This window comes from Xiphias gladius, chromosome 8 (assembly GCF_016859285.1).
Source record: "Xiphias gladius isolate SHS-SW01 ecotype Sanya breed wild chromosome 8, ASM1685928v1, whole genome shotgun sequence".
NCBI lineage: Eukaryota > Metazoa > Chordata > Actinopteri > Istiophoriformes > Xiphiidae > Xiphias > Xiphias gladius.
The window spans coordinates 3,789,296-3,816,721 of record NC_053407.1 but is presented as its reverse complement, the minus strand read 5'-3'; the positions used below and the strand labels follow the sequence as shown (position 1 = coordinate 3,816,721).

The 27,426-nt window shown below is 38.6% G+C and overlaps 1 protein-coding gene across 3 annotated transcripts; it reads left to right on the top strand.

Moving 5' to 3' along the window:
• c8h11orf49 (chromosome 8 C11orf49 homolog) lies at window positions 1-26,845 on the top strand. 3 transcript variants are annotated; one of them, XM_040133346.1, is made up of 9 exons: window positions 1-221; window positions 427-529; window positions 1,169-1,299; window positions 15,381-15,465; window positions 15,980-16,065; window positions 16,655-16,862; window positions 18,243-18,352; window positions 25,856-25,919; window positions 26,162-26,845. In XM_040133346.1, exons 1-9 carry the CDS (start codon window positions 179-181, stop codon window positions 26,328-26,330), a joined length of 999 nt encoding a protein of 332 aa, XP_039989280.1. In that variant the 5' UTR covers window positions 1-178; the 3' UTR covers window positions 26,331-26,845. The 3 variants fall into 3 exon arrangements, with proteins under 3 accessions (XP_039989280.1, XP_039989281.1, XP_039989282.1); XM_040133347.1 differs by lacking the exon at window positions 427-529 and having other exon boundaries at window positions 12-95; XM_040133348.1 differs by lacking the exon at window positions 427-529 and having other exon boundaries at window positions 52-95; window positions 1,208-1,299.
• The last annotated feature ends 581 nt before the right edge of the window (window positions 26,846-27,426 follow it).

Genomic DNA, 27,426 nt, shown 5'->3' with positions numbered 1-27,426 from the left:
TCCCGTTGTTTACATGGAAGTCCACCCTGTCAGGACAGGCTACGATAGCAAGATCCCAAGGCCACAGAAATGAAATTATTAAATTGTATACATAGGTAACAATTTGCCGATTATAGCTACATATATCTCACGTTTACTAAGGTTAATTTCAACGTTATCTCCCGAAAAGACGACCACAATGAACCGTTTTAATTCCAGCTTCTCCGTTAGCGAATACCTCGGTAGGTTTCGTATTAGGTGTGGCGTGTTAACAGTTTAGCTCTTTAGCTGTTGTGCATATTTTAATTTCACAATTATAAGCTATCTATTCATCTCTGTCTCATTCAAAATCAGTATATTGCCAGTTAATTTACTGAAGCTGGAAACTAACTGCTCTGCATCATTTTTTTGTGTGTGATTGTGTTCGTGTGTTTATTTCTCTTACAGCGGAAAGCAATGCTTTGTTCTATCTGAGCGATGCAGTGACCCAGCTGCTGGAACATAAAGACGAATACACCCAGTTTGGGGTGATCCGCTACTTTGCTGAGTAGTATGTTAAACTAATAGATATCAGTCACCTCGCTACATTTAGAGATAGGGTTCTTCTGTAGGTCTGGATAGCAGACCTGGGATAAAGGTTTGACTGATGTAGGGTTTAGGAGAGTAAACACTGTATTAAAGGACAAAGTACAGAAAATAATGAAACTGAAAATTCACTATAAATTGGCATACATTTTCATATTGCAAACCCCAAAACAACTTGTCCAACATTAAGTATACAGTTTATAATCATATTCATTCAATTTCCATTTTGGTGGCAGGTTTGCAGTGTAGGAAACATATCCTTAACTGGTGCTAATATATGATAATCTGTTTACCTCATAAAACACATCTGAACATTTGTACATCTGAACACATTTCTATATATGCAGGTCTTTGAATTTTTAAAATAATTAAATAAATAAATCAAAATACAATGCAATTTGATAAATGTGCAGTATGTAGGTAATGTAATCTAAACAGAAGACTACAAAACTCGCATTAACTCACAAGACTGTCATGTTAGCAGAGATAGCTGGGATAGTAAATGCTATTTAGTGCAGCTTGTATTTAGAGATCTGATTACATGAATTTTGAAGTAGTGTGAAATTTCGCTTGTTTTTTGTATTGTGCATGTGTGTGGTTGTAGTTTCAGCAGTGTGAAGAACAGTAACCATGTCCTCTTCAGAGAGTATAACTACATCAGAGCCACACCTCATAACAGAGCCTCCTTTGTCAGAGTCTTCTGGAGATGCTACAGACAGATTGGCAAGATTGGAGGTGAGTGACAAATATTAAGAATGGAAACTTTTCTGTTTTGATGATAGTTATGGACTGTAATTATCTTTAAATAAATGCCCCTTTCTCTATAAATGTATATGCTAAATTAGGCAGCTTTGGCCAAATTACATATTTTGTTAATTTTGGTAGTGAAAGTAAGTAAATACAACCCCTGCAGCAAACAGACATTGAAAATTAGTATTTCTTCAAATGTTAATGCGCTTACTTTTTATGTCATGACCTTAAAAAAAAATAAAGGCCATTGTGGCATGTACGAAAGTTTGGGTACCCTACTAAATAGGCAGTTATCATAGCTTGCAAATGCTTTTAGGAGTCATTCTATCCTTGATTTAGGAATTTCCACCCACTCCTCTGGCAGATCACTTCAAGTTCTGAGATATTTTTAGGCTGTCTTGCATGCACAGCATTATGTGAGTGCTAGTTAGTGATGTTCAAGTCGCTGGATCACTTTCTAAGCACATTAACATTTGAAGAAATGCTCATTTTCATTGTCTGTCTACTGCGGGGGTTGTAGTTACTCACTTTCACTTCCAAAATCAACAAAATATGTACAGTTGTTGTTGAAATTATTGGCACAGCTGAATTTTAAGTTAAGAATTTAGAATATCTTTAGAAATAAATGCAAATTAACCAATTTTGTATAATCAGAATACTTAATAAAATGCCCAAAGTTACTGAACAACAACAACAAAAAAATGCTTACAAAAAGTGAAATAAAAAATACAGACTTAAAATGTACGCTTGACATAATTACTGGCACTCTTTTGATTAATTTAAATTAGTTTCTCAAGCAAAATAAAAAACAAATAAGACTCCTGTTCTTAATTTTCGGAGTTCACATGACCTGAATTAACCAGTAAATGACGGTTTTACTGCACAAAAAGGGGCTGATTGTTTCCAGTTTCTTTTTCACAATGTCAAAGACAGGAGAGCTTTTTGGGAGCATTGAAAATGCTATTATCAAAAAGCATAACAATGCCAAAATTTATCATGCAGTCACCAAAGATCTTCAAATCCCTGTTTCAACAGTTTTTAATATTATCAAGAGATTTCACAGTCATATAACTGTTAAGACCCTTCCAGGACGTGGGGCTGAGAAGAAACTCAATGAGAAAAGTCTGCAAAGGTTGATGTGGTTTGTGGAAAAAACACCATAAAAGACATTGTAGTTTATTTGATGGTGTTGATGATGTGAAGAGGATGAAGGAGACTCCGCTGACACTGTCTTGATTGCATATAAAGGTTTATTACAAAGAAGAACAGCGTCAAGTCAAGCATCTGCAGATCTGCTTGTGAGAGGGTGTGAAGCCGATGAACCACTCTGAAAATCAGTCTTGACTACCGACTCTTAAATAAGGCAGTTGTTTTCCTAAAAACTGTCACTAACGTATGGTTTCGATCACAAAGCATAAACTTCCTTTCCCAAACTGTGAGGCACCCTCTGAGGACCTTTGACCTAGGGCCTCTATAAACACAGCTCTACATATATAAACATACACCTCATTTCCCCCCTTTGAGGCTTGCAAGGCTTGCAAAGCCTCAAAGAGAAAAGAATTATGTTTACAAATGTACCAAGAAAGACAGTTCTTCCTATACTGCTTGTCGCAGCTTAACCTTAGCCAAACAGCAAATTTATGGAGTGTGAGAGCAATAACCTGTCAGGCAGCTTTCCTTTTTCACAAGTTTCATCAATCAATCAAGACAGGAAATTCTTCTCACGGCCATCGCTGCCTTAAGCGACCACATATAGTACTCCAAGCCAATTAAGAAAAATTTGGGAAAAAAAAATATATATAGAGATATTTCCTAGGCAAATACATATGGAAACCTCAGAAAATAAAATGAAATAATGTCCAAATTCAGGCTGGTCGTCCCATCTGACCCTCCAATGATAGGACTCCAGATTATGAAATTGTGCCATTTCCCTTTTCTTCCTACTACCAGGAACAGCAGTAGATTTGACCTCATCAGGTGCTTGTCCCTTCTGGACCGCCAAAACTTCATATGGAAGCTTCAATCTTGCCATGTAACAGCATCCGGTCCATCCATATGGCAGAAATAAGTATGCTTTATCACCACAAATCCACCAAATGTCTCTAAAATTCCCTATAGTCACATTTGCACGCAAAGTTTGGTTCTTTACCTCAGTTTTACTCTGTTTGCGGTGTGGTGTATGAAAGGTCACTGTATATAACCCATCAACAGTCTTGTGTTCACGCCCATTAAATTGCATCATATATTTATCACAGTCTGCTATTCCCATAAACATACCAGGGCCATTATGTGTTTCATTCGAACAAAAACAACCTTCAGCCTTTACAGGTGTCACGTCCTGTCCATCAGGAACTGCTGTTGTCACATCCTCGTGTTTGTCGAGTAAATTTAAATATGGCAAGTTTCTCAACCAAGAACAATCAAATCTGGGTCTAAACAGATGTACTGATAAAGCCATAACCTTATCTTCTCTTGACTTCTGCTGATACAACAGCCAGGATAGTGCATATGATTGACACTTAGGAAGCAGCGGTTCTGGTACCTTTTCCATAATTGCAGGCCATGTGCCTGGTGGTGGAATTCTCACCACACATGGGCAATTCATGTCCTTAATCGATCTCACAGAATGAGTCAATTGTTGAAACCACGAATTTCTACCTGCCCATGGGTCTGAAATTTGTAACACCAAGGAGTCAAATCCATATGCCTTCCACGTAGTTTCTCTCTTTTGTAATGCTCGATAGGATTCTCTGGTCATCTGGTGTCCGGTCAAGATCATCGAGGTCATTGGTCATATCTGACAGAGTTCTCTGAATTGTTACAGATGAGTTTACATTAGTGTTGTCCACTATTGATTCCCGAATTCCAGCTCTCTTACTACTACTGTTCAAGCTAACCTCTATTTGCAACATTGGCTTTTGAGTCCCATTAACAAATTCCTCAGGTGCCAAAAGTGCCATAAGAGGAGTCTGTGTCCTGTTTACGAGTTCAGTCAATGTTTTATTTGTGGCAACCCCTGTCACAACCTTACTTGTAGAACATCCCAAAGTAACGGACGTTTGAGTCGTCACCACCATTGTTGTACTAGTTATCCCCTTCTGAGTCGTAACTAAAGTATCGACTGGAGTTGTCATCTTGACACTCATATTCACTTCTGGAGCTAAAGTAGTATATATCACCTGGTCGCTATATATCCCCTTTGTAGTTGCTGTAGTAAGTTGCTCCTGAACTTTTCTAACAACTTGAACAGGAATAAAACTTACCACAATTGTCACTTTGCGAGTTACATATCCCTCTATCCAATAGTTTCGAAATGATACAAATTTTAAGTGTGGTTCATAATAGGTGCATGTATATTCCCCTTGATCGTCCCAAGTAACATTTCTCAAAACAAGCAAGCAATCACCCTCTATCTTCATCCACTTCATGTCATTGTACAACACATACTTCCTTCGATCATGAGGCACAATGTCAACATCAGGTCCTATTAACACTACGTCTTCACCGCGATTATTTTTCCACTTAGGAGGATTATTGCCACCAACGTTCCATTTACCACACTGACATGGAAGATGAGCCGCACTGCCTAAATTTACCCTAATCACAGAGTTCGAAGAAGTTGGTGTCGGTGAAGTCGTCCGAAGTGCAACTGTTGAAGTGTGATACATTTGTAAGCTGCAGAACTGGAAGAATAGGTTTCTGTTCCGGTTTCCCAGTTTCCGGCCGGAGAGTTGACATTATAGTTGTTAACTCTCCTACTTCTTTAACAACTTGAAGTTGTGTGATCTTATTTGCATTTATTACTATTAAAGGCACTATCTTAATTCTAAATCCTGTCTCTGACGCCTCACTCTGAACTCGTGGATCATAATAAGAACACCTATAGTCACCTTGATCCTCATGCTGAAGCCCTCGTACATAAAGGCTACAGTAACCCTCAATCTTTATTCTCCTCTGATCATTAATTGACACATATTTCCCTAGTGGTGATGCTCCCAACAGATCAATAACCTTGCCACTGAACTCTGAATTTCCCTTCGCCAGTATTCTCTCTCGTACAATTACATGGGAGCTGAACTGACTTTCCCGAAGGCGCTTCAACTCTAGTTCTTGTAACGTTTTGGAATAACCCTTTTCCGAACTGGCCTTAGACTCCTTCGTCTGACTGAATCTATGGATTCCCCTGAAACAGGCTCACAGCCCTCTGATATCTTTGATGCATCATGCCCCACAGAAGTGGGCTCTGCTGTTTCTGGGACATATTGGAAATCAATGTCGTCAAATTTTCTTTCCTGTTCATTAACTGCAAAGTCATCCCTGGCATCATCAAGAGTGTGATTAAGGTCATCACCATTGTCCCCAACATGGACAGTCCCCTCAGGCCCTTCAGCCTGGAGGTCTTCATGGACCTCTGCTTCTTCTGCATGTTGTTCCACATTTTCTTCCGGCTTTCTTAAGCCTTCAATATTTCAGCTATGTGAGGACGACACCTCTTCACTTGGCGCTTTGACACAATGCGATAAATGATACCACGTCGGAGATCCTTTAACCTGGACCGCAGTTCCGGTACTGCGAACAACTTCAAATGGTCCTTCACGCCGTTCGTTAAACCACTTCCTTCTAAACACATTCACGAACACCTTGTCTCCAGGTTGCACTGTGTTCCTCTTTTGCTCATCAAGCCTCTCTTGCACTTCTTCCTTCCTTTGCCTGTCAGAGACATACGCGGATATTCTTTTATGCAGAGTAGCCATATATGTTACATAGGCCAGACTCGGACCCTTTCCGCTTGTTCGCAAACAAGGCGTCGGCATCCGCCTGCCCATGACGAACTCATGGGGTGTCATACGCAAATCACGCAGCTCACTCGAGCGACACACCATTAACGCCAGCGGAAGTGCCGCTACCCAATTTAGACCCGTGTGTTGGCAAATTTTAACAATTCGGTTTTTCAAAACGCCATTCATTTTTTCGCAAATTCCTTGGCTTTGCGGGGGATAAACTGCTCCTAGACGCTGTTTAATTCCCAGTTTTTGTAAAATTAATCTCACTGTTTTATCCACAAACTCTTTCCCATTGTCTGAAGATATCCGATCTGGAAGTCCCCATCTACTTATGACCTCTCTGCACAAAAACTTGGCAACAGACTGAGCATCCTTCCGCTTGGTTGGACAAGCCTCAGGCCACCGTGAGAATCTATCCACAACGGCTAGCATATATCTCTTACCTCCCACTGGTTTTATCCTGTCAGCAAAGTCCACAGCTGATTCACGCATGGGACCTCTCGAAGTTGGAATGTGACAAGGAGGAACCGTCACACCCCTTCGAACATTGTTCTTCAGGCAGATGACACACCTGCCTATGACATAATCAATCTGCTCAAGTAGGTATGGAGCCCAAAACCCATACTATTTTGTAATTTTTCTCCTAACTTCCCCCCTTGCAACATGAGCTAATCCATGTGAGTCCTGAATCAGCAGACCTAGCAGATCTGGAGGTGCAACCATCAGCCCCTCATGATTTCGCCACAGTCCAGTGGAATCTTGGATAGCACCTCGGTCCAGCCACGACTGTTTATCCATTGCAGAAGCTGCTTCTTACATTAAAATCACATCTCTGAGCATGATTCTATCTTCCAGGTCCAATTCATGAGTAACCAGAAGAACTTTGCCCAATTTGTCCGCTCCTGTGACTGCCTTTGCAGCTTCATCAGCTGCTTTATTACCCTGTGTGACTCTTGACAAATCCGCTCTATGTGCTGCACACTTAGCTATCGCAATTTCTCTAGGCTTCATTATAGCATGTAAAAGTTTCATTATCTGAGCATGATGTTGTATTGGGGAACCATCTGTCTTTTTAAAGCCCCGGTTCTTCCATACCGATCCGAACAAATGACACACATTATGTGTATATGCAGAATCTGTATATATCGTCACCCGTTTACCTTCTGCCAACAGACACGCTTCAGTCAGCCCCACAAGTTCAGCAAGTTGTGCAGACGCACGCTGTGGTATTACTTTGGCCTTTTCAACAACAAATCCAGTTCCCTGCGCTCTTACCACTGCATAGCCAGCACTCAATTTATCTCCTATACGATAGCAAGATCCATCGGTCCAAAACTCCAGGTCTGGCTCACGCAATGGGAGAGCTTGCAAATCTGACCTAAGTCTTGAGTATTTCTCTGCTTCTTGGACACAATCGTGTGGTTCACCATCCTCTGCAGTTGGCAAATTCTCAGCTGGATTTACCTTGGCACACCTCGCTAGGGTGACATCTTCCTGCTCTAAGAGCCTATGATAGTCCCTGAGTCTAGGCATAGTTAATGTGTATTTGCCATAGTTCAAAAGATTCTTGAGACTATAGTGAGTAAGAATCGTCACCGGATAACCCATTGTAACAGATGATGCTTTGTCATACATTAAAGAAACTCCCACCATTGCTCTGTAACACAATGGCAACCCCAGCTCTACTTCTGAATAGGCAGTGGAATAGTATGAAATGGGTTGAGGACTCGTCCCCATACCTGTCAGCTGACAAAGAACTGCACATGCATATTTACCCCCAGTGGAAGTAGACACATACAACAAAAAGTTCTTAGAGTAGTCTGGAAGCGCCAGCACTGGAGCCTCCTGTAACGTCTGCTTAATAGTCTCAAATGCCAAAAGGCCATCCTGTGTCCAGGAAAGATTACAATGAAGTTGGGCATTACCGATGTCTTTAATCATAGCCCTCAAAGGCCCTGTTAGGCTAGCATAATCCTCTACCCATGCTGAAGAATAACCAGCAATACCAAGAAATGTCATCATTTCTCTAACTGTTCTGGGCTTTGGAGCCTTTCGAATGGCTTCCAAATGAGAAATCAGAAATACTTCTGTGTCCTTGCGTTATTTTTTGACCCAAATAAACTACCTTCTCCTGACAATACTGCAACTTTTTCAGAGAAGCCTTATGCCCTTTTTCCGCCAGTATCTGTAACACTTTAATTGAATCCTTGTGACAGGTTTCCTTATCCGGTAAACAGATGATTATATCATCCACATACTGAACAACAGTGCTTGTCAGTATCTGATCTATTCCTTCCAGATCATCCTTCAATACTTTATTAAAAATGTGAGGACTATGTTTAAACCCGTGTGGCAATCTCTTGTACTCATAGAACTGTCGCTTGTATGTAAATCCAAATAAACCTTGACTTTCTATACCAAGTGGAACACTAAAAAATGCCCAAAACAGATCTAACATGGTGAAATATATAGCCTCTGGAGGGATTTGGGCCAACAAAGTATGAGGATCTGGCACGTCTGCTGGAAAAATCAGCCACCACTTCATTCACTGCTCTTAAATCATGTACCAAACGATAAGAATCATCTGGTTTCTTCACAGGCAATAGAGGCGTATTGCTCTGAGGATTTTGGGTTATCTTCAAAACACTTGCTTTCAAGAGTCCTTCAATTTGTGGTTCAATCCCTCGGACTGCCTCTTCTCTTAATGGATACTGGTTCTTCCAAGGTGGTTTGGTTCCTGGTCTGAGCTCAACTCTCACCGGTTGGGCTGACTTTACAAGTCCTATGTCAGTACTATGTTGAGACCACAAATACTCTGGAACTTGCCGCAGCATCTCCTCTCTCATAGAGTCTGAGTCCATCTTGACACTGAAAATTGACTCGTGTCATCTGCACCGTCTGTGGTTGTCCCTGTCCATGAGCAGAGATCATAACCTTAATAAACCGCTGATCTTCACTCTTTCAGAGGGCAAAGTTCCCTATTACCGGAGTAAAAACCGCTTCCTCTGCTTCTGCCATCATTGCTCCTATGTGTTTCTGTTTATATTCTTCAGATATCATCAAAGTCACATGTGGCACACTCTTCTCCATGTCATACACTTTATCCAAATATTCATTGCTGTTTATCTTCATAGCTGCTCCTTGTGGTCCCAAAATTATGCGGCGCGAACTGAGCTGGACTTGCTTTGGTTGACGACTCAGCCAATCCTTTGGATTTGATTTGGCAGAATCCTCGTAATACTTGAGTGTACAGTGAAATGGATACTCCGGAAGCTTTGCATCAGGCATGTTTGCTACAATAAACTTCTCCCAAAGTCTAACTGGTTCCAGAAGACTCTGGCTAAGATTTCCAGTCCAGAACACAGATGAAACTTCAGTCTCCGTAGTCATCGATAGTTGGCGACAAACATCTGTTGACACTTCCACCACACAGCCGTCCGGTGTACACCTTATTGTACAGTTCAATCTGAACAAAGCATCTCTTCCCAAAAGTGCGATGGGTGTGTGTTCTGACACCAATATTGGTATTATAATCCTTTGGTCTTTGTAGCAGAGCTCAATAGGTTCCGTTTGAGGAATCAGTTTCACTCCCTCAAACCCGATTGTCCGTATCAATTGACCAGACATGGGGAGATGTATAGCGTCTTCAGGTCGAACACAGGTGAAAGCAGCTCCGCAATCCGCCATCCCTTCCAATGGTCGGTCATTCACTTTCACCGCTATTATTGGATCTTGCTCCGGCCCTGACACTACCAGCTGACACCCCCCTCTCGGGTCCTCTGGGCACCCCTAAAATCCAGGCTCTGGGCCCCTGTACGGGTTCACCGGTCCCCGGACTGGTCCTGGTTGACCCCTAAATCCTCCTCTGAAGCTTCCTCTAAAATTTCCCCTGGAATTCCCTCTAAAACCTCCTAGCCTGTTACATTCACGAGCGAAATGTCCAAACTGTCCACAATTATAACATACTTATAACATACTGAAGGCTGTTGAAAATTTAAGTTTCCTCCTCTTCCACTTCCTAAGTTTCCTCGACCTCCGCCTCTCCATATCTGTGGTTGACCAAATACAGGTTGTGGGCAGGAAGCAATGGGAGCAACAGATGACGGCTGGGCAGGTGGCGGCAGTTGTGGTGATGGTGGTGGTTGACTTTGAATAACCAAAGCCTGCTTCTTTTCTTTCTTCTTATTATCCACCAGCTGTATTTGATTAAGTTTTCTGAGAGTCTCCTGGTCCTATTCTTTCTGGTCATGCTCCTCCTTCCGATATAGCTCCACTTGATGTGCTATATGGTCCATGTAGACACCCTTTGCCATACTTCCAAGACCAACCACCTCTGCCAGCTTGCTCCTCACTGGTAGGGGCAACCCTTTCTGTATTCTCACTCGCAAAATTGATTGCTCCATCTGATTCAAATCCGGATCATTTCCTGTGACATTTCTCCACACTTGAAATCCAAGGATGCGCTCCATCTTGAAGAGTAGGTAACTTCTCAAGTATGTCTGACATATCTGTATTCTGCCAGGGCTTATACTCCAGATTCTGTCCTCGAATAACCACTGGACACATCTTATCTATTGACTTTCCCCTTCTTGGTCGTAATGGGTATTTCATAGTGTCTGACTTTTTAGATTCTTTCTTCCGTAATTCTTTCTTAGCTATCTGCAATTCCTGTAATTGATTCTCCAGTGCTTCCCGACTTTCTAGACTGGTAGAATTATTTATGTCAATAAGACATTGATCAATACATTCCCCAACCTCTCTTAAAGTCTGCCATCTGTCTTCGCCATATCTGGTACTGGATGCCCTTGGGAGAAACCCTCTTAAAAACGATGAACCCTTGCTCTCCAAGTCTCCATCGCTGTTTCCATTCTCACTTTCATTGGAGCTTTCATCTCCTCGGTCCTTTTTCCTCCACGTTCTGACTCCTTTTTTCTCCGCTTTAGCCAACATCCGTCTGACTGCTGTGTCATATCCACCCATATTTTCATTCGAATCACTCTGATCATCCTCTCCACTTTCCATTTTCTTGATCCTTAGTCCCCCCTTAGTTTCTAAACGTGCCGTTTTCTTTTTACTTTTGGTGTTTGGATACATCTTTATGATTGTTTCCGCTCTTCCTGTTTCTATTATTCACTCATTGTCATCTGTAATGTGATAGTTACCCTCCTGACTAATCACTGGAAGTTGGGGATAAATCTCCTCAAACTTCACCTCCTTCTCATAAGGAGGGGGTTTCTTTATTGGGGCCGTATGTGAGAATGGTGTATTACTTTCTGCCACTAATTTTTCTATTTCTTTTGCATTCTTCTCTATTTCTTCTGCGCCTTTCTCCCTCTTATCTTTTGCAGCTTCCAATAATTTCTGTCCCTCCTTTTCAAACAACTGGAGAATGCCAAGCTCTGTTTGTATTTTTTCTTTGCGTTTCTGTCCCTTTTTACCTTTCTTCTGATCCGCCTTATATGTAGATATAAGCACCTGCATTGTTTTAATTACATCTGGGTTGAGTGTCCCTTCCACTGGCAAAGGTTTGTCAATTTCAGGCCAATGCTTATGCCACTTTTCTGACATTTTTTCTACACCTTTAATTAGGGGATTACTCTTCTACACAACATCAACCGGAGTGATTGCTTTCAAAGTATTAACGTCCTTCTTCGGCATTGTAATAATTACCTTATACTCCTTTATTTTAAATCAAATCAACCTTTTTTTTCTTTTTTTTTCTTCTTTTCTTTTTTCAAAAGTTTATTTAGGTTATTCCTCTCTTCAATTTCCCATGTAAAGTAATTACAAACCACTGTATTGCCACAATCAGTAACAAAAAGTGAAATAAATTAGCCAACTTCAGAGCATCAAAAGTCTTATTTTAATTTATTTCATTCTAATAATATCTTAAATCTCCAAGTTATTCTACTTTAAATAGGCTCACATGTCCTTAAAGACTATCCATTTACTCTAAACCCCTGTTCATCAGTTTTTTCCTTTTTTTTTTTTCGTTTTTTTCTTTCTTCAGGTTCTGACCAAGAGGGAAGGGAGGGTGCAGCGCTCTCTCACTCTCTCTCACACACACAGAGAGGCATAGAGTAAAAACAGAGAAAAACTACACGCTCATCAATCACTCAATCGGTCCCTCATCAAAACCAAATGCGTGTTTTAATATTGGTTATCTTATCAGAAGGTTATCTTTCCCTTCCTATCTTATTTCTTGCTCATTCTTATGCACACAAAACATCGTCGCTGTTCTCCCTACTTTTTCTACAATAAAAATGTTCTTCTCGGGGCTCATAGTTTAGCAGATTCAATACGTACTCTCAATGGACGCTCATAGATATTATCAAATGTCCCTCAAGGGCTCATGTATGTATTTTAACAATTGTAGTTCCCTTAAAGACTCATAGATCATTACTTTCAAACGTCCTTTCAAAAAGGCTCATTATTTTTATCAAAATGTCCCCCTGAAAGAGGCTCATATATATTTAACATTAAAAGCAAACATATATGTCCTTATGAATCAATGGATCACTTATTTTGAACCACAACTTATATGTGGCTGTCACACATGAACCTTCCACATCCAGTTACACCCAGCTGAAGCACCGCTGACACACCACGGAGCAGACACACACACAGACAGACCAACCGTCGAAACAAACAAAGACACAGAGCAGAATACACCAAACAGAAGCCCACAACAAACTCAACAATCATCCCAAATATCTCAACGTTAACTCATTCATACTTTTCCCTACTAAATGCGCATTTTTTGCCGCTCACTTTTCTCTTTTTTCCTAAATTTATGCTACCTTAATGAGATGCAGACATTTCAATGAGAGGCTGCTTCAGACATTGTTCGTCAACGAATGTTCGAGTGGGAGCTTACAATTGAATTTTCTCCATCTGCACCTCCAGTTCTTAGAACTGACCTGAAAAATCTCCTAGTAACATCCCAGGTTTTATGGCCCGTCTAACACCGCCTTCCTAAGGGCTTCATCCGAATCTGCGGCTTAACCTCTTTATTCCTCTTTTTTCCTTTACATTTCCTTTTTTCCTTTACATTTCCTTTGTTCCTATGTTTCTTTTACTTTATTTAATTTCCCCTAATTCCTCCAGGCCTGGAGTTACGTTTCTAATTTCCAGTCAAATTCCACTATTCTTTAAAAGCCAACTTTCACGCAGCAGCTAAGACGCATGTCTTACCGTTAATGAAGATAAGGGCCCTGTCTTCATTAATCTCGCATGGCGTTTATTTAGCACACTTTACCGCTACTAATTAGGCTATTCCACCATTTCCTACTTTAACTTCTTATTTTCCCTACATCTTTCTTTCTTTAACTTCTTATTTTCTTTACGTCTTTCCTTCTTTAACTTCTTATTTTCTTTTCGTCTTTCCTTCTTTAACTTCTTATTTTCTTTACGTCTTTACTACACTACTCCCCCCTGTTGCGTCGCCCTAGCAACGCAACAAACCAAATTTAGAACGGAGCACTGAACCAAACATCAACACATCATGACACGGACACACAAACGATTCTTTGCGGTGTGTCCAACCAGCAAATACAACAGCCTCAAGGAACAAACCAGCGCCCCAAGAAGCGCCCCCCGAACCGCCGGCGTGGAGCGGGAGTCGGCGCGCTGATGCTGACGAAGATGCTGCAGGACACAACACGACCAAGTTCATGACGCCAAATTCTTGTAGTTTATTTGATGGTGTTGATGATGTGAAGAAGGGTTGAAGGAGACTCCGCTGACACTGTCTTGATTGCATATAAAGGTTTATTACAAAGAAGAACAGCGTCAAGTCAAGCATCTGCAGATCTGCTTGTGAGGGGGTGTGAACCCGATGAACCACTCTGAAAATCAGTCTTGACTACCGACTCTTAAATGGGTCAGTTGTTTTCCTAAAAACTGTCACTAACGTATGGTTTCGATCACAAAGCATAAACTTCCTTTCCCAAACTGTGAGGCACCCTCTGAGGACCTTTGACCTAGGGCCTCTATAAACACAGCTCTACATATATAAACATACACCTCAACATCCAAAGAGCTTCAGCTTATCTTGAGCAGTCTGGAGAGGAGCAATCTGGAGTTGTGGTTTCAGCCCATACCAAACGCAACAAATTAAACAAAGTAGGGCTCCATGGGCGAAGGCCAAATTGGACAGCACTATTGAATGAAAGGCACAAAAAGGCAAGACCAACATTTGCAAAAACCTTCATAGATAAGCCACAGTCTTTCAGGGATAATGTACTTATAGACAGATGAAACCAAAGTAGTGCTCTTTGGGAATGCAGTGCATCAGTTTGTTTATGGGCAACAAAATGAAGCCCATAAGGAAAAGAACACCCTACTTACAGTAAAACATGGTGGCGGTTCTATTATGCTGTTCGGCTTCTTTGCTGCCTCTGGTACTGGAGACATTGAATGAATCAAAGGAATGATGAAGTCATAAGATTACCAAAGCATTTTAGAACGAAATGTTTTACCCAGTATCAGAAAACTACGTTTGAGGCGAAGGTCTTTGGTCTTTCAGCAGGAAAGTGACCCAAAGCAAACATCCAGCAGCACAGAATAATGGTTGAAAATGAAAAGCTGGACTGTTTTAAACTGGCCAGCAATTAGTCATGACCTAAATCCCATTGAAAACCTTTGGAGGGAGCTGAAATCTGTCATTGCAAAAAGGACTCCTGCAAACTACCTGCAGACAGGTGCAAGAAGCTTCTAGATGTCTACAAGAAACATTTAGAAGCTGCCATTATTACCAAAGGTTCTGCAACCAAATATTAGGGGTGAGTGCCAATAATTGGTTCTGGGGTACATTTTGTGTTTATGTGATTTCACTGTTATGCAAGTTTAGTTTTTATATTTTCTTTTGCTCAGTAACCTTGGACATTTATCAAAATATCATGATTATTAAAAATTTGTTGATTTTTATTTATTTCTGAAGATATTCTAAATCCTGTACTTAAAATTCATTGGTACCAATAACTTCAGCTGTAATTTGCCCAGCTGAGGCCAAAGTTTAACTACTGTATATGGCTAGGTTTAGGTTATAACATAAGACTCACATTGTAAGTCCTAGTTATTACCGATTTAGTAAATGAATTATAGTAGGGAGTCATATTGAAGATACAGTAGTATGCTGTCATTTGTTGCCAAATATGAATTAATTGACTTGCAATATCCACTTTGCTTCACTGGCTGGTTTGACTGTCTTTAACATTTAAATCGGTGGGTCTCTTGTGTATTTTGGCACTAAAATTAGTTTTATGTCTTGTTGTATTCCAGACTTACTGTCTTTGCTCGAGTACAGGTCTCTGCTGCATTTATTGTGTCCAGACTTCCCAGTGGAGATGGTACAGAGTGCAGCCAGGTTAGTACACTGACACACTACAGACAACACCACACTCTTACCCTTCGATACATTTTATTACTTAAACAAGATTTCTTTGTGCTGTTGTTCACACATCCATAGAGGTCACACCATTGTTTGTTTGGTCACCACAACTTTGACATTGCATGCATGAAATATTGAAAATGGCAATTAGTATGAGGGACATACTGTATTGCAATAGTAAGGATTTGGGCCACGCCATTAAAATAGTAATAAAGTACAGTTCAGACATCATCCTGTGTACTGTGTATACTGTAGAAATATAGAAAATATAATATCTTTCAGCCATTGTGTGCAGAATCCTCTCTCCTCCTGTCCTTCATATTTAATGGCTAATATTTTAAAATTTATTTTCACGTTGCATATCCTTCAGATTTTCTTGGTTCTTGTGCACACACAGTTTTATGTATGAGCACTTGGCCACTGGACTTAATTTGTTGACAGTAGACAGGTATAAACTGTTGGTAACTGCTTTTCTTTTCATGTCCTGTAGAATTGTTCTGATGGATGACGCCATAGATTGTTTGATGTCTTTCTCTGACTTCCTTTATGCCTTCCAGCTGCAATTCTACTACCAAGGTACAACATAAACTACTGTTTCATATTGGATATGTACATACAGTGTGTCCAGGCATATGCATTCAGTTCAATCGGTTTGGCTGTAACCCTTATTAATGATGAGCACTTGTTTATAATTATTTATGAGTCAAACTTTAAACAGTTAGGATTTGATTCTCTATATTTGACTCCTATAGTAATATTTTGAATGGAGTCTATTAATAAATGTTATACCAATGGTAAATACATTCAACTTTGACTGCTCTTATTACAGGTTGATTGTTGTTTATCCCATTATCAGGCATAACTCTAATTGTTCCCCCTTAAGGCAGAGCGAAAACATTACATTCTGTTGAAGAAACTTCTTGGAAGTTCCACACTGGAATTGTTTCTGGGGTCAGAAATCTAATATGAAAATAGTAATCGAAATGTATTTCTTGCATTAGTGAGGGAGGATTCGTTATATCAAATGTGGCCCATATGTAGTTATATCATATCATTATTTTTATGAAAGGCAATGTTAGTGATCTAATCCCTTTTCAAACCAAGGCTGAATTAAAAAAATGTAACCCCTTGTCTTCCAACTGCCCATTAACCCCTGTGTCTGTAGAGTTCCTGGACAGCGTGCTGATGATATACCAGGATCTGTTAGCAGGGAAGAGTCCTAACACTGTTATTGTTCCCACCTCCACTTCTATCGAGCAACTCCCCTCTGTGACTGCAGAGGAGAAGGACAAGGAGTGGCAGCAGCAGGATGGGGTAGAGCCGTCCACTCTGGCTCAGTGTATAGACGCCCTCTGTGACAGGTTCAAACACAGGTAAAACACCTGTACACATTCCAGTCGTCACTCACTGGGACCAGACAGCCTATAGAAATTTGCTCTTTGATGTTATAGTGCATATATTATTTACAAGAAAAGCCAGACTATGTAAGGCCAGAGAGACAAAAAAAAAATTGTCATCTGAAGTAATATGTTGTGTGCAGGTTGACAATGCATTATTAACATGTTCTTAACAGAAAAATTGCTAACGATGGGCAGGCCAATGCCTTACATGGCTTTGGTGTGTGTGTGGGTGAATGGGTGAATGAGAGGAAAAAGTTTTATTTATATTTATATGTATTTATATATACAATTTGTTACGCACCTTAACAACACGTAGACAAAGTGTGGAGAACATGTAGATAATGTGTTGTCAACATGTTCCTAATGTAAAACTAACATTAGGTAAATTAAAATAATTATAATAAATAATTTAAAATAATTTAGAAATAAATACAAGTCTCAAATAAATAAATTAAAAACCTCACAATTTACCTTATGTAGCATGAATAAAATGAGATGAACGTCTACATGCACATAAAATACAGTTTGTAAAGTTACTATTTACGCACTTCCATTAAAGCTATGATAAACAAAGAAACAAATCCCACCTGTAGATCCGCTTGTTGTTGCACTACCTGACTGTTATCACATAGTTAATTTTAAATGTAATGCTAAGGTGTAGCAGATAGTAATAAATATTAAAATTGATAGAATTTTTTGTCCCATACAAACAATACACATATAAACAATAATTATTTGGTTTGAACTAAACTTAAACAACATTTGTCTTTCAAATACATCTACCTATCAGTGTCCACTTTTACTGACATTTCAAAAGCAGATGAGGGCTATCCTCCTCAGCAACTGATGGCAGTTAGCACCTTTCAGGTGTAAAGTTATGTATTAATGTTATTAATGTACATGTGTTCAGTTACTTCTATGTTTTCACGTCTTGTGTATAGTTAGGGTTATTTGATTTTGTTGGTTTAGTTTGTTTAGTAGTTGTTAGTTTTTGTTTTTCTATTTTGTTGATTTTGTAGAGTTTCCTTTTTTTTTTCTCACTCAGATATGGGGCTTTAAATTAAGGATGCAATTACCTGAGACTTTTGCACATTGTACATCCACTAGCAAGAAAAACATAGCAGATATCTGAGCTAGCTGAGAGCTCTTATTTTAACCATGAAAATTGTTGCTGTGGCTAGGAGGTAGAGCTGGTTCTACCCCTTCCTGTCCATATGTTGAAGAGTTAACCCGCAAATGTTCATTGTATGAATTATGTGACAAACAGGTGTAGTGTTACTGAACTCTGATTGTAGCACAATTTGTTGTTATGTGTGTGTGTTTTACATTGGGACATTTTTTGTCTGTGTGTAGTCATCCTTCCAGGTCCTGTATGATGGAAGTACTGGAAAAAACCAACAAAGTCCGTTACTACAGCTTCCTAATGAGCTTGGCTCAACATGAGACCGTCATCCACACTGTTGGTAAGTTTAACATAAAACATTACCCTCCTCCTCTTAGTACTACTACTACTACTACTACTACTACTCTTACTACTACTACTACTGCTATTATAAGCATACACAGTTTGCTTTTTGACTATATCTACTTTCATACAGAATTCATACTGTAGATATTTATATACATTACTATATACACGGTTCACGCAGATCCTTAAAAATTCTTAAAAAGAATTAAACTTGATTTAAAAAATTTAAGGTCACAAAATGCCTTAATAGTCTTATTTTTAATTGTGAGGTCTTAAATTAGATTACACAAAGACTGACTGAGACATGTCAGTATATATATTAAATCTATCTATATTACCTTATCTAGGTATATGACTTTTTTTGTTATATTACTCATTTTTTGTGGATTTGTGGGTTAGATCTTGCCTTAACATACTGTAACTTACAACGTACGCTGTGTTCCAAGTACATTCAGGGTACATCCCAATTCCCTTACCTGCGTCCATGTTTCCTTCATTTGTGTCTTTTCCTTCACACAAAGATGCAAGGAGGGATACAAGGAAAAGATATGAGGAGAGAGGAATAGGGGAAATGCAGTTTTTAGAGAAATTAGATGTACTTTCTTTTGATCCGTCAAGTGGCATCTGTCTCCTATGACGACAGCATAGCTGGATCAGCTGTCATTTGGCCTTAGTGGCTTCATTGTATCTTTTAATTGTTTGGAATAAACATAAGAAGAAGTCCACACAATTACCACCACAGCACATCTGTGCTTATTTTGAGTCTCTCTGTATGTTTCCCCACATGCAGATTAAAAATTTCTCCCAGCAGCATGTTTTTTTTTTTTTTTAATTAATTGATTATTAGTGTAAAAAAAAAAATTGACATTCAGTTTGTAAAATTTTAGCAAAAGTGAAAACTGAGTAAATAAGTTTGCTAAGCATGTAAAAGATGCCCTGATTTTGTTCTCTGTAAATGTAACTATAAAAAGTACAGCCTAGACCTGCTCTATATGAAAAGTGGCCTGAGATAACTTAAAACTGATTTGATTTGAATTGAATTTCGAAAAGGCATAAAGTTAAAGATTAATCAGATTTCTTTAATATTTTAAGTAACATAACTTTTTTATTTCCATCTTTTACAGTTTCAAAATAACAAAAAAGGAAAAGGACTTTAGACAAAAGTTTGGGCACCCTGCATTGTCAGTTCTTAGTAAATCCCCTTTGGCAAGTGTCACAGCTTGAAAATGCTTTTTGTAGCCAACTAAGGTCTTTCAATTCTTGTTGGGGTTTTGCCCATTTTTCCTTGCAAAAGCCCTCTTTCTGTGAGATTCTTGGGCTGTCTTACATGGACTGCTCTTTTGAGGTCTATTAACAGATTCTTGATGTTGTTTAGGTCATGGGACTGTGAGGGCCATGGCAAAACCTTCAGTTTACACCTCTTGAGGTAGTCAGTTTTTTCATCTTAAGCTTTTTACAGACAGTGTGATGTTTGCTCCCAGAATTTGCTGGTATTTAATTAAATCCATTGTAACCCCCTAACAGTGAAATGTTCCCTGTCATTGGCTGCAACACAAGCCCAAAGCATCATTGATCGACCCCTGTGCTCAAGTGTTTTCTCCAAACATACCTTTGCTTACTGCGGCCAAAAAGTTCTATTTTAACTTCATCAGTCTAAAAGACTTGTGTGCAAAATACGTCAGGTTTGTTTAGATGCTCCTTTGCAAACTTCTGACGCTTAATTTTGTGGTGAGGACGCAGGAACGGTTTTCTTCTGATGACTCTTCCATGAAGGTCATATTTGTGCAGGTTTTGCTGGACAGTAGAACTGTGCACCACCATTCCACAGTCTGCTTAACCTTCCTGAAGGCCTTTTGCAGTCAAACAGGGGTTTTGATTTGCCTTAATAATAATCCTACAAGCAGTTATTTCGGAAAGTTTTCTTGGTCTTCCAGACCTCAACTTGACCTCCTGTTAACTGCCATTTCTCAGTTATATTATGAACTGGGGAAACGGCTACCTGAAAATGCTTTTCTATCTTCTTCTGGCCTGCTTTGTGGGCATCATTTATTTTAATTTTCAGCGTGCTAGGCAGCTGCTTAGAGGAGTCCATGGCTGTTGGGACAAGGTTTGAGGAGTCAGAATATTTACAAAGCTTTGAAATTTGCATCACTTTGCCTTTCTTAACGATAACTGTAAACAAGCCATAGCCCTAACAAGCTATGGTCTGAGACCATGGTAAAAGTTATCTGAGAGCTCAAATCTCTTGGGCTGCCTAAACTTTCGTATGGTGCTTCTTTCCTTTTTTCACTCTAAAATTGTACAAAACAAAAATAGTACACTAATTTTGCTTAAAAAGTTGAAAACAATGTTTCAACTTTAACTTTATGCCTTTTGGAGATCATCCTCTACTTACTCAACTATTTACAGTGACAGAAATTATGAGGTGCCCAGACTTTTTAATGTCTCTGTATATCTCAAATCAACCTATATAGTTTCTGGAAATGACGATAGACAAGTAAAACATGATTATTTCTGAAAGACATCCTCTCTCATAATATATTATCCATGATACAGATTAAAATATAATCTAATGATTAAGGAGGGTTAAGTGGTTTTTTTTTAAAATTAATTAGACCTACAGATCCTCTATTTTAATTTGATGGTGAATCTGAAGAACAGATAAAATCTGAAACTTGGGAGTAATACAATTGAATCCATTTAATCTATTATTTGTCTGGCCACATTGGTATAAAACTGCTGTGATTACGGCTTCATAGCAGTGCAATGAGCTGCAGTATTTCTGTTTTTGAAGATATTCCGCTGAAGTCATGCAGATCTACCAGTATACATATTTGTGGTGTGAGTGGAATGTCAATATAAGTATGGATCACTGCCTGCTTAGTTATGCCAAACAACAGATCTTTAATTTAATGCACTTCATCCACTCAGATAAAGCAGAGTTCCTTCTGCAGCACTACATTTTATACATCTACCATCATCCCATATGCACATTTTGTATAGCTGTAATGGGGTGTAATATAATCTATTTAGAATTTTAAATTGTCTTAGTTTCTTTATCGTACAACAAAAGGGCTGTTTTGCATTTTGCATATATCTTTCTATGAAATATCTTTTTTTTGTTTTTTTGTTAAGGGCCCTGATCCATTTAATTGCGCAAGCACTCAACTTCGTAATTGGTGCTTTCATTGAATGTTAAATAAACAATTAAACAATATCTTTGTAAAACGAGTTGTGATTAAAAAGTGGGTTTTCAAATTTGTGTGTGTCAATGTTCAAGTTTGTCTATGGGAATATTCCTCATTATAGAATGATTTACAGTGATGTGATTGAAATATTCCCCATTAGGGATATTATGTTAGATGATTAATTCATTAAAGGTTTTAAAACAGTTATTACAGAATATACGGAGCTTACTGCTTCCATTTTCTTTTCATTTATTCCAATTAATTATTTTCCTTGTTGTTTACTGTTCTTTTGGAGTTCTGCCATTTTGTTTGATTTATTGAAGTAGCTGTATTAATTCCAAACATCTTTGTACATGATTTCCGGATGTTAGTAAAGATTAAATTGGGCTTTGCATGATTTCTTTTGGAAATGTTTTCCTAAAATATTAACTTTTCAAATCAATGTTTAAACTGTGTAACATATGGTTTTAAATGATTTTCCAGTGTTTGCTTACATAAATATCAAATAAGTCCTTTACTTACAGACAACCAAAGGACAGATAATAGTTTAAGAAATTGGTTAGTTTTAGTCCACCTTTTTTGTTTAAACTAGACATCCTAAAGTATGAACACCTTGCTGGAAGATTTGACCATGGATATATATTTGACTTTATTTTATTTAATATTTGTGTGAGATTTATTTTTCTGTGTTTTGAACTGTAACAAGTATTAATCTGATTGACATAAAAAAGTGTGGAGTCCACATGTTTTAAGTTAAGCAGAGTATCATCACAGCACGGCAATATTTTATATATTTGACTTGTTATGACTTATTATTTTCTCAGCAAGTGGTTCAATGATTAGATTGAATAAAAGTCCTGAAGCTGGACTTCCTTGTTGTGTTCCGCAATTTCAAATGATAGATTAAGATATTTATTCACTGATTCTTATTAGTTGGTTCTGCCATAGGCTTCGAGTAGAGCATCTGTATCCATTGCATAAACTTATTTCCTTGTTTTGTGAGATGACTGGTGGTTTTTCATGAAACCAGTCTGACCAGTGTATATCAGCTTTCTGATTACATGATATAATCTTGCTGCAAGAATTTTGGCTAGGATTTATTAACTAAATTTGCGTTCTTTGAGCTATTTGGTAATTGACTTATTTGGTAATTTAATAGAAGATATAGTATTTTTACTCATTTGTTTTTTAAGTCTTGAAGCTAGTAACTTTCCTGCCTTGCTCTATTTAGTTTTTATATTCAATTTTGTGTAATGTAATATTATGATATTTCATTTATAGCTTACGCAGTGTGGTCCATATTTCATTCCTATATTCATTTGACAGTGAACTTTGCAACAACTTAATTTCTGTTACCATATTTTCTTGATGATGCTGTTTATTCTTTAACATGCCTCTCTTAATTCCCCTCTAAACTTTTTAAACTTTCCCATATGAGTGGATGTCAGGAATAGAGTTCTCATTTATGTCCATAAAAGTATGAATATTTATTTCATATTTATTATTTGCTTACAACCCGCTCTACCTCCTGAGCCGCAGACGCTCAGGTATTATCTGTGACATCAGGTTGTAATATGAGACTGAAAGTCCCCGTTAACTTCAGCAGTGTACCTGTGTGTATCTTTCCACTTTTATCAGCTTTGTGGTTTAATGTTAGATTGTTAGATTTACATCCCCTCAGCGCAACAATTATTCTAAATTGTTTAACTACAAAAATCTATTAATTTATTCTCAACCCATCATTCTTCAGTATAATTATCTTTGTTAGGTGAATATTTATTTACCAAAGTAATATTGTTTTACTCCAAGTAACCTTTAATGAAAACATAAACTCATCGTGCACTTTGTTAGGAGAACCATATTCTATTACTTTGCTCTCAAAACAGCCTCAATTCTTTTTGGCAGAGATTCCACATATGTGTTGGAAACATTCCTTTGAGATTCTTATCCATGTTGACATTGCATCATATTATTTCTGCAGATTTGTCAGCTGCACATTCATGCTGTGAATCTCCCGTTCTACCATAGCTCGGACATTGGATTCAAATCTGGTGACTGGGGAGGATATTGAAGTACACTGTTGCAGTGTGTGCAGGCTTTTGCTTTGTGACATGGTGCATTATCATGCTGGAAGTAAACATCAGTCAATGGGTAAATTGTGGACATAAAAGGTTGCACATGTTCAGCAACAATACTCAAATAAGCTGTGGCATACAATTAATTATCAGTTGGTATTGAGTGATCTGAAGTGTGTCAAGAAGTCATTCCCCACACCATTAGACCACCACCACCACCACCAGCCTGGGCTGTGGACAAAGGAATGGAGCCCGACATGGTCTTCTGCTGTTGTAGCCCATGCACCTCAAGGGTTGACATGTTGTGTATTCTGAGATGCTTTTCTTCTCACCTCAGTAGTAAAGATTGGTTATCTGAGTTACCGTAGCCTGTCAGCTCAAACCAGTCTGGCCAGTCTCCGCTGACCTCTCTCATAAACAAAGTACTTGCATCTGCAGAACTGCCACTCACTGGATATGTTTTGTTTTTTGCAGCAATCCGAGTAAACTATAGAGACTGATGTGCATGGAAATCCCACAAGATTGGCAGTTTCATAAATACTCAAACCAACCTGTCTGGCACCAACAGTCAAACTACAAAGACACTGAAATTACATTTTTTTCCCCCATTCCGATGTTTGATGTGAACATTAACTGAAGTTCCTGACCAATCAAGCTCCCACATGATTGGCTGATTGGATAATTGCATGGATAAGCAGATGTACAGGTCTTCCTAATAAAGTGCTAGGTGAGTGTACAGTAGTGAGTCAATTTGACTGAATTTAGGTACTCAAAAAATGTCGACTTCTACTGACAAGTTGCTAGTTTGAATTCCGGTAAGTTTTTCACTAGTAAAGCAGTTTTTCAAGACTGATTGCTCATGCACAATACTTCCTATAATTTGGACACATTTAAGATAAGCACTGATCCCGGTTTTAATGAGGCCAAGCAGAGATGTGTTATGATCAAAACTAGGAGTACTGATGTATAGAAGCATTACAGTGTTCCAGAGAGAGGAGGGACAGTTGTGTGACAGAGATACAGCAGGAAGTTAGTTATTATAGTTTTGCTCGTCAATGGAGGCAATTAAGATACCTCAAAATCTTAGGTGCCCGATTGACACAATTTACGCCATGATGTATACTCCTACTGAGAGTCGTGACTCAGTCAATCCATATTTTAAAATTCAGATTGACTTATGCTTATGAGGATATCATTATCGCTGATGTCCTTTACAAGCCCACAGTGTTTTAAACCCATGATCTTGTACCACCATCAGGCAAACATTTCCTGTCATGCACACAAACTGACCAAGGGGCTACTGCTTACAGCCTTTACTATGCTGCTATAAATATAGCTACTGTTACTACTGCTACTCCACAAATATGCTATGCTCTTTTTGACACTTAACTACATTTAAACACAACCACATACACATAATTATACTCACACATGCAGCCATGCAATAGACCATAAAGCTTTACCAGCTTTACTGGTATTATCATCATAGTATAGGAAAGTATCTAATGCCAAGCTAATAAGACCATACAAATCCTTTATTTTCTAAAGCTGCAATTTTTTTTGGCACCTTGTGGGCTGAAAAAGCTGAAAACATATCCAATATTTTAATGTTATAAAGTTACTACATTGAACTTGTCTGCAAACAGTTGCTTGTTTAGAAATCCAGCAGACACAAAGCAACATTAGAAGTAATACTTGTCTCCATCTGATGAAGGTAAATTCAGTATCCACTCTCTTTTAGATCTGTTTTGGTCTGTTGTAGAGCCAGACTGATTCTGGATTTTTGGGTCCGATGTTGATACCGATTTTGAGGAAGTGAAAAATTCTGATATTGATATATTTGCTGATATTCTGATATGGTTTATGATAGAGTTATATTGAAAAGAGAAAATGGTGGGGTCATTGTTTATTAACTTTCCAGCAATGTATTTCACAAACTGATGTGAAATAGCTGTGATGCATACTCTGCTACATGTGCTGCAGACAGCGCTGAGAGTATTGTAAACCCTGGGGTCGAAGCGTGCTCTGCTGGATAAACTATTGGGTGATGACACGATTTCTAAATAACCCAAAACATCTTTTTTGCATTACGTACTGTAAATAAATGTGTTCATATCAGCACATATTGGCCAACATATACGCCGATACCTTAGTCGGTCGTACTCTAATCTTTTGGTCTATAGTCATTAATAAAACTTTGAAAAGGTGTATCCTGTCTTTCTTCCGTTTCTACAGGAGTGTTACCCAGCAAGGCAGAGTTACTCATTGACCCAGAGATGGACCAGGAACTGGACAAACTGTGAGAGCACACACACACACACTTGTATCAACTGGCACATACAATATACTGTATACTGTATATAAGAAGCCAGCACATTTTAACATGCTCTTCTTTTTCTTTCATTTTGCTGTTTTATCATTTCATTGTCCTCATCATTTCCATTTATTTGCCCTCTACTTCCTGTCTCCTTTGCCCCCCCCCATTTTCTCCTATCTTCTGTTCTTCTCTTTACATCTTTTTTCTTGTTCCTTCCTGTCCAGAATCGCCCAGATCTCAGTGAGTCCTGGCAGCAACAGCAGTGGCAGTGCGGTGGGGGGGCTAAAGGAGTTGCAGAGGAAGGCCTCCCCCCGGAGGAACATCCACCACAGGAGGAAGATGGAGGTGGAAAGTGATGGCTCCACAGAAGAGACCGACTCCTCTGAAAACTGACCTCTGACCTTTCACTACACTGTAACACCTTCCATCTTAAGTCCTAAACACACAGTGGCTGTATGGTACACATAGAAACTTTCTTTCCCATTATTTTCTGTGTAAACTCACACACTAGTAGTCCGTATGTGCACATCAGTGCGTTGGAACACTTCACCCTCCAACAGAATTTGGCTTTTTGCCAAGCATTGATATCCAGAAAAGCAGTGAGGAATCAAGTGAAATGACACCCAGAATATCCCTGAGTGCAGGGTAGTACTCTAGATTTAATGTTGATGCTACATATTGTTCTTTGTATGCTGTGTGATCCTGACAATGTGCAAGTCCCATGTCTGCACATGGTCACGTGACACACCATTACTGTGCATGTGAGGTTTGTTTTGAATTTAATGTAATCTTTCCAAACAAGATGTCTATTCCCATCATTATTGGTTGGTAATAATGTTATTTCTTTTGCTTTTAATGAGTAAAATAACCAAATTGAACAGCAGTAATAAACTCCATTTAAAACTCTATGAGAAGTATTTACAATTTTACCTGAAATTCTATTGTTGTCATGTTAGAGAAACCTCAGAAATGGCATCTAGACAATACCATCATGCAACCCCAAAGCTCTCCAATAAAAGTTAAACCAATAAAGTAGTTTTAGGTAATGTAAGTTAGCGGCTCCTTATTAATAAAACAAGGCATGTTTTATTTCTGATTGTACAGTGACAGGAATAAAAAATAGGAACAGCTGTCATATTTGATTTGGAATCACTGACTGTAAATGCTTATTTTTCATAAACAACTGCACCCAATGTTAGAAAACCAGCCTTACCTATCGGCTTATCATCACACTCTGTGGCTGGAAGTACTCCTGCTGCTTTAAATCTTTCTATTAAAAGGGTGACAACAAAACACTGGGCATTAAAATTATCAGTTTCCTGAAAAAATTAAAAAACTATTATAATAAGTACAACATTGATTGAAATAGCAGATAAATATTTTTTAATCTTTAATATTGAGTGTGTTAAAGGATAGGGACTCTGTACAATGACAGGAAGTTCTGAAGAAATAATTCCTCCTCTTCCTGCCTGTTCATATCCTACACAGT

Bases quoted from the DNA above. Each gene is read 5' to 3' on its own strand.
- c8h11orf49 (XM_040133346.1), top strand. From the start codon at position 179: ATGAACCGTTTTAATTCCAGCTTCTCCGTTAGCGAATACCTCG. The intron at 15,466-15,979 runs GTTAGTACACTG...CATGTCCTGTAG, and splicing joins ATGGTACAGAGTGCAGCCAG to AATTGTTCTGATGGATGACG. The intron at 16,066-16,654 runs GTACAACATAAA...CTGTGTCTGTAG, and splicing joins GCTGCAATTCTACTACCAAG to AGTTCCTGGACAGCGTGCTG.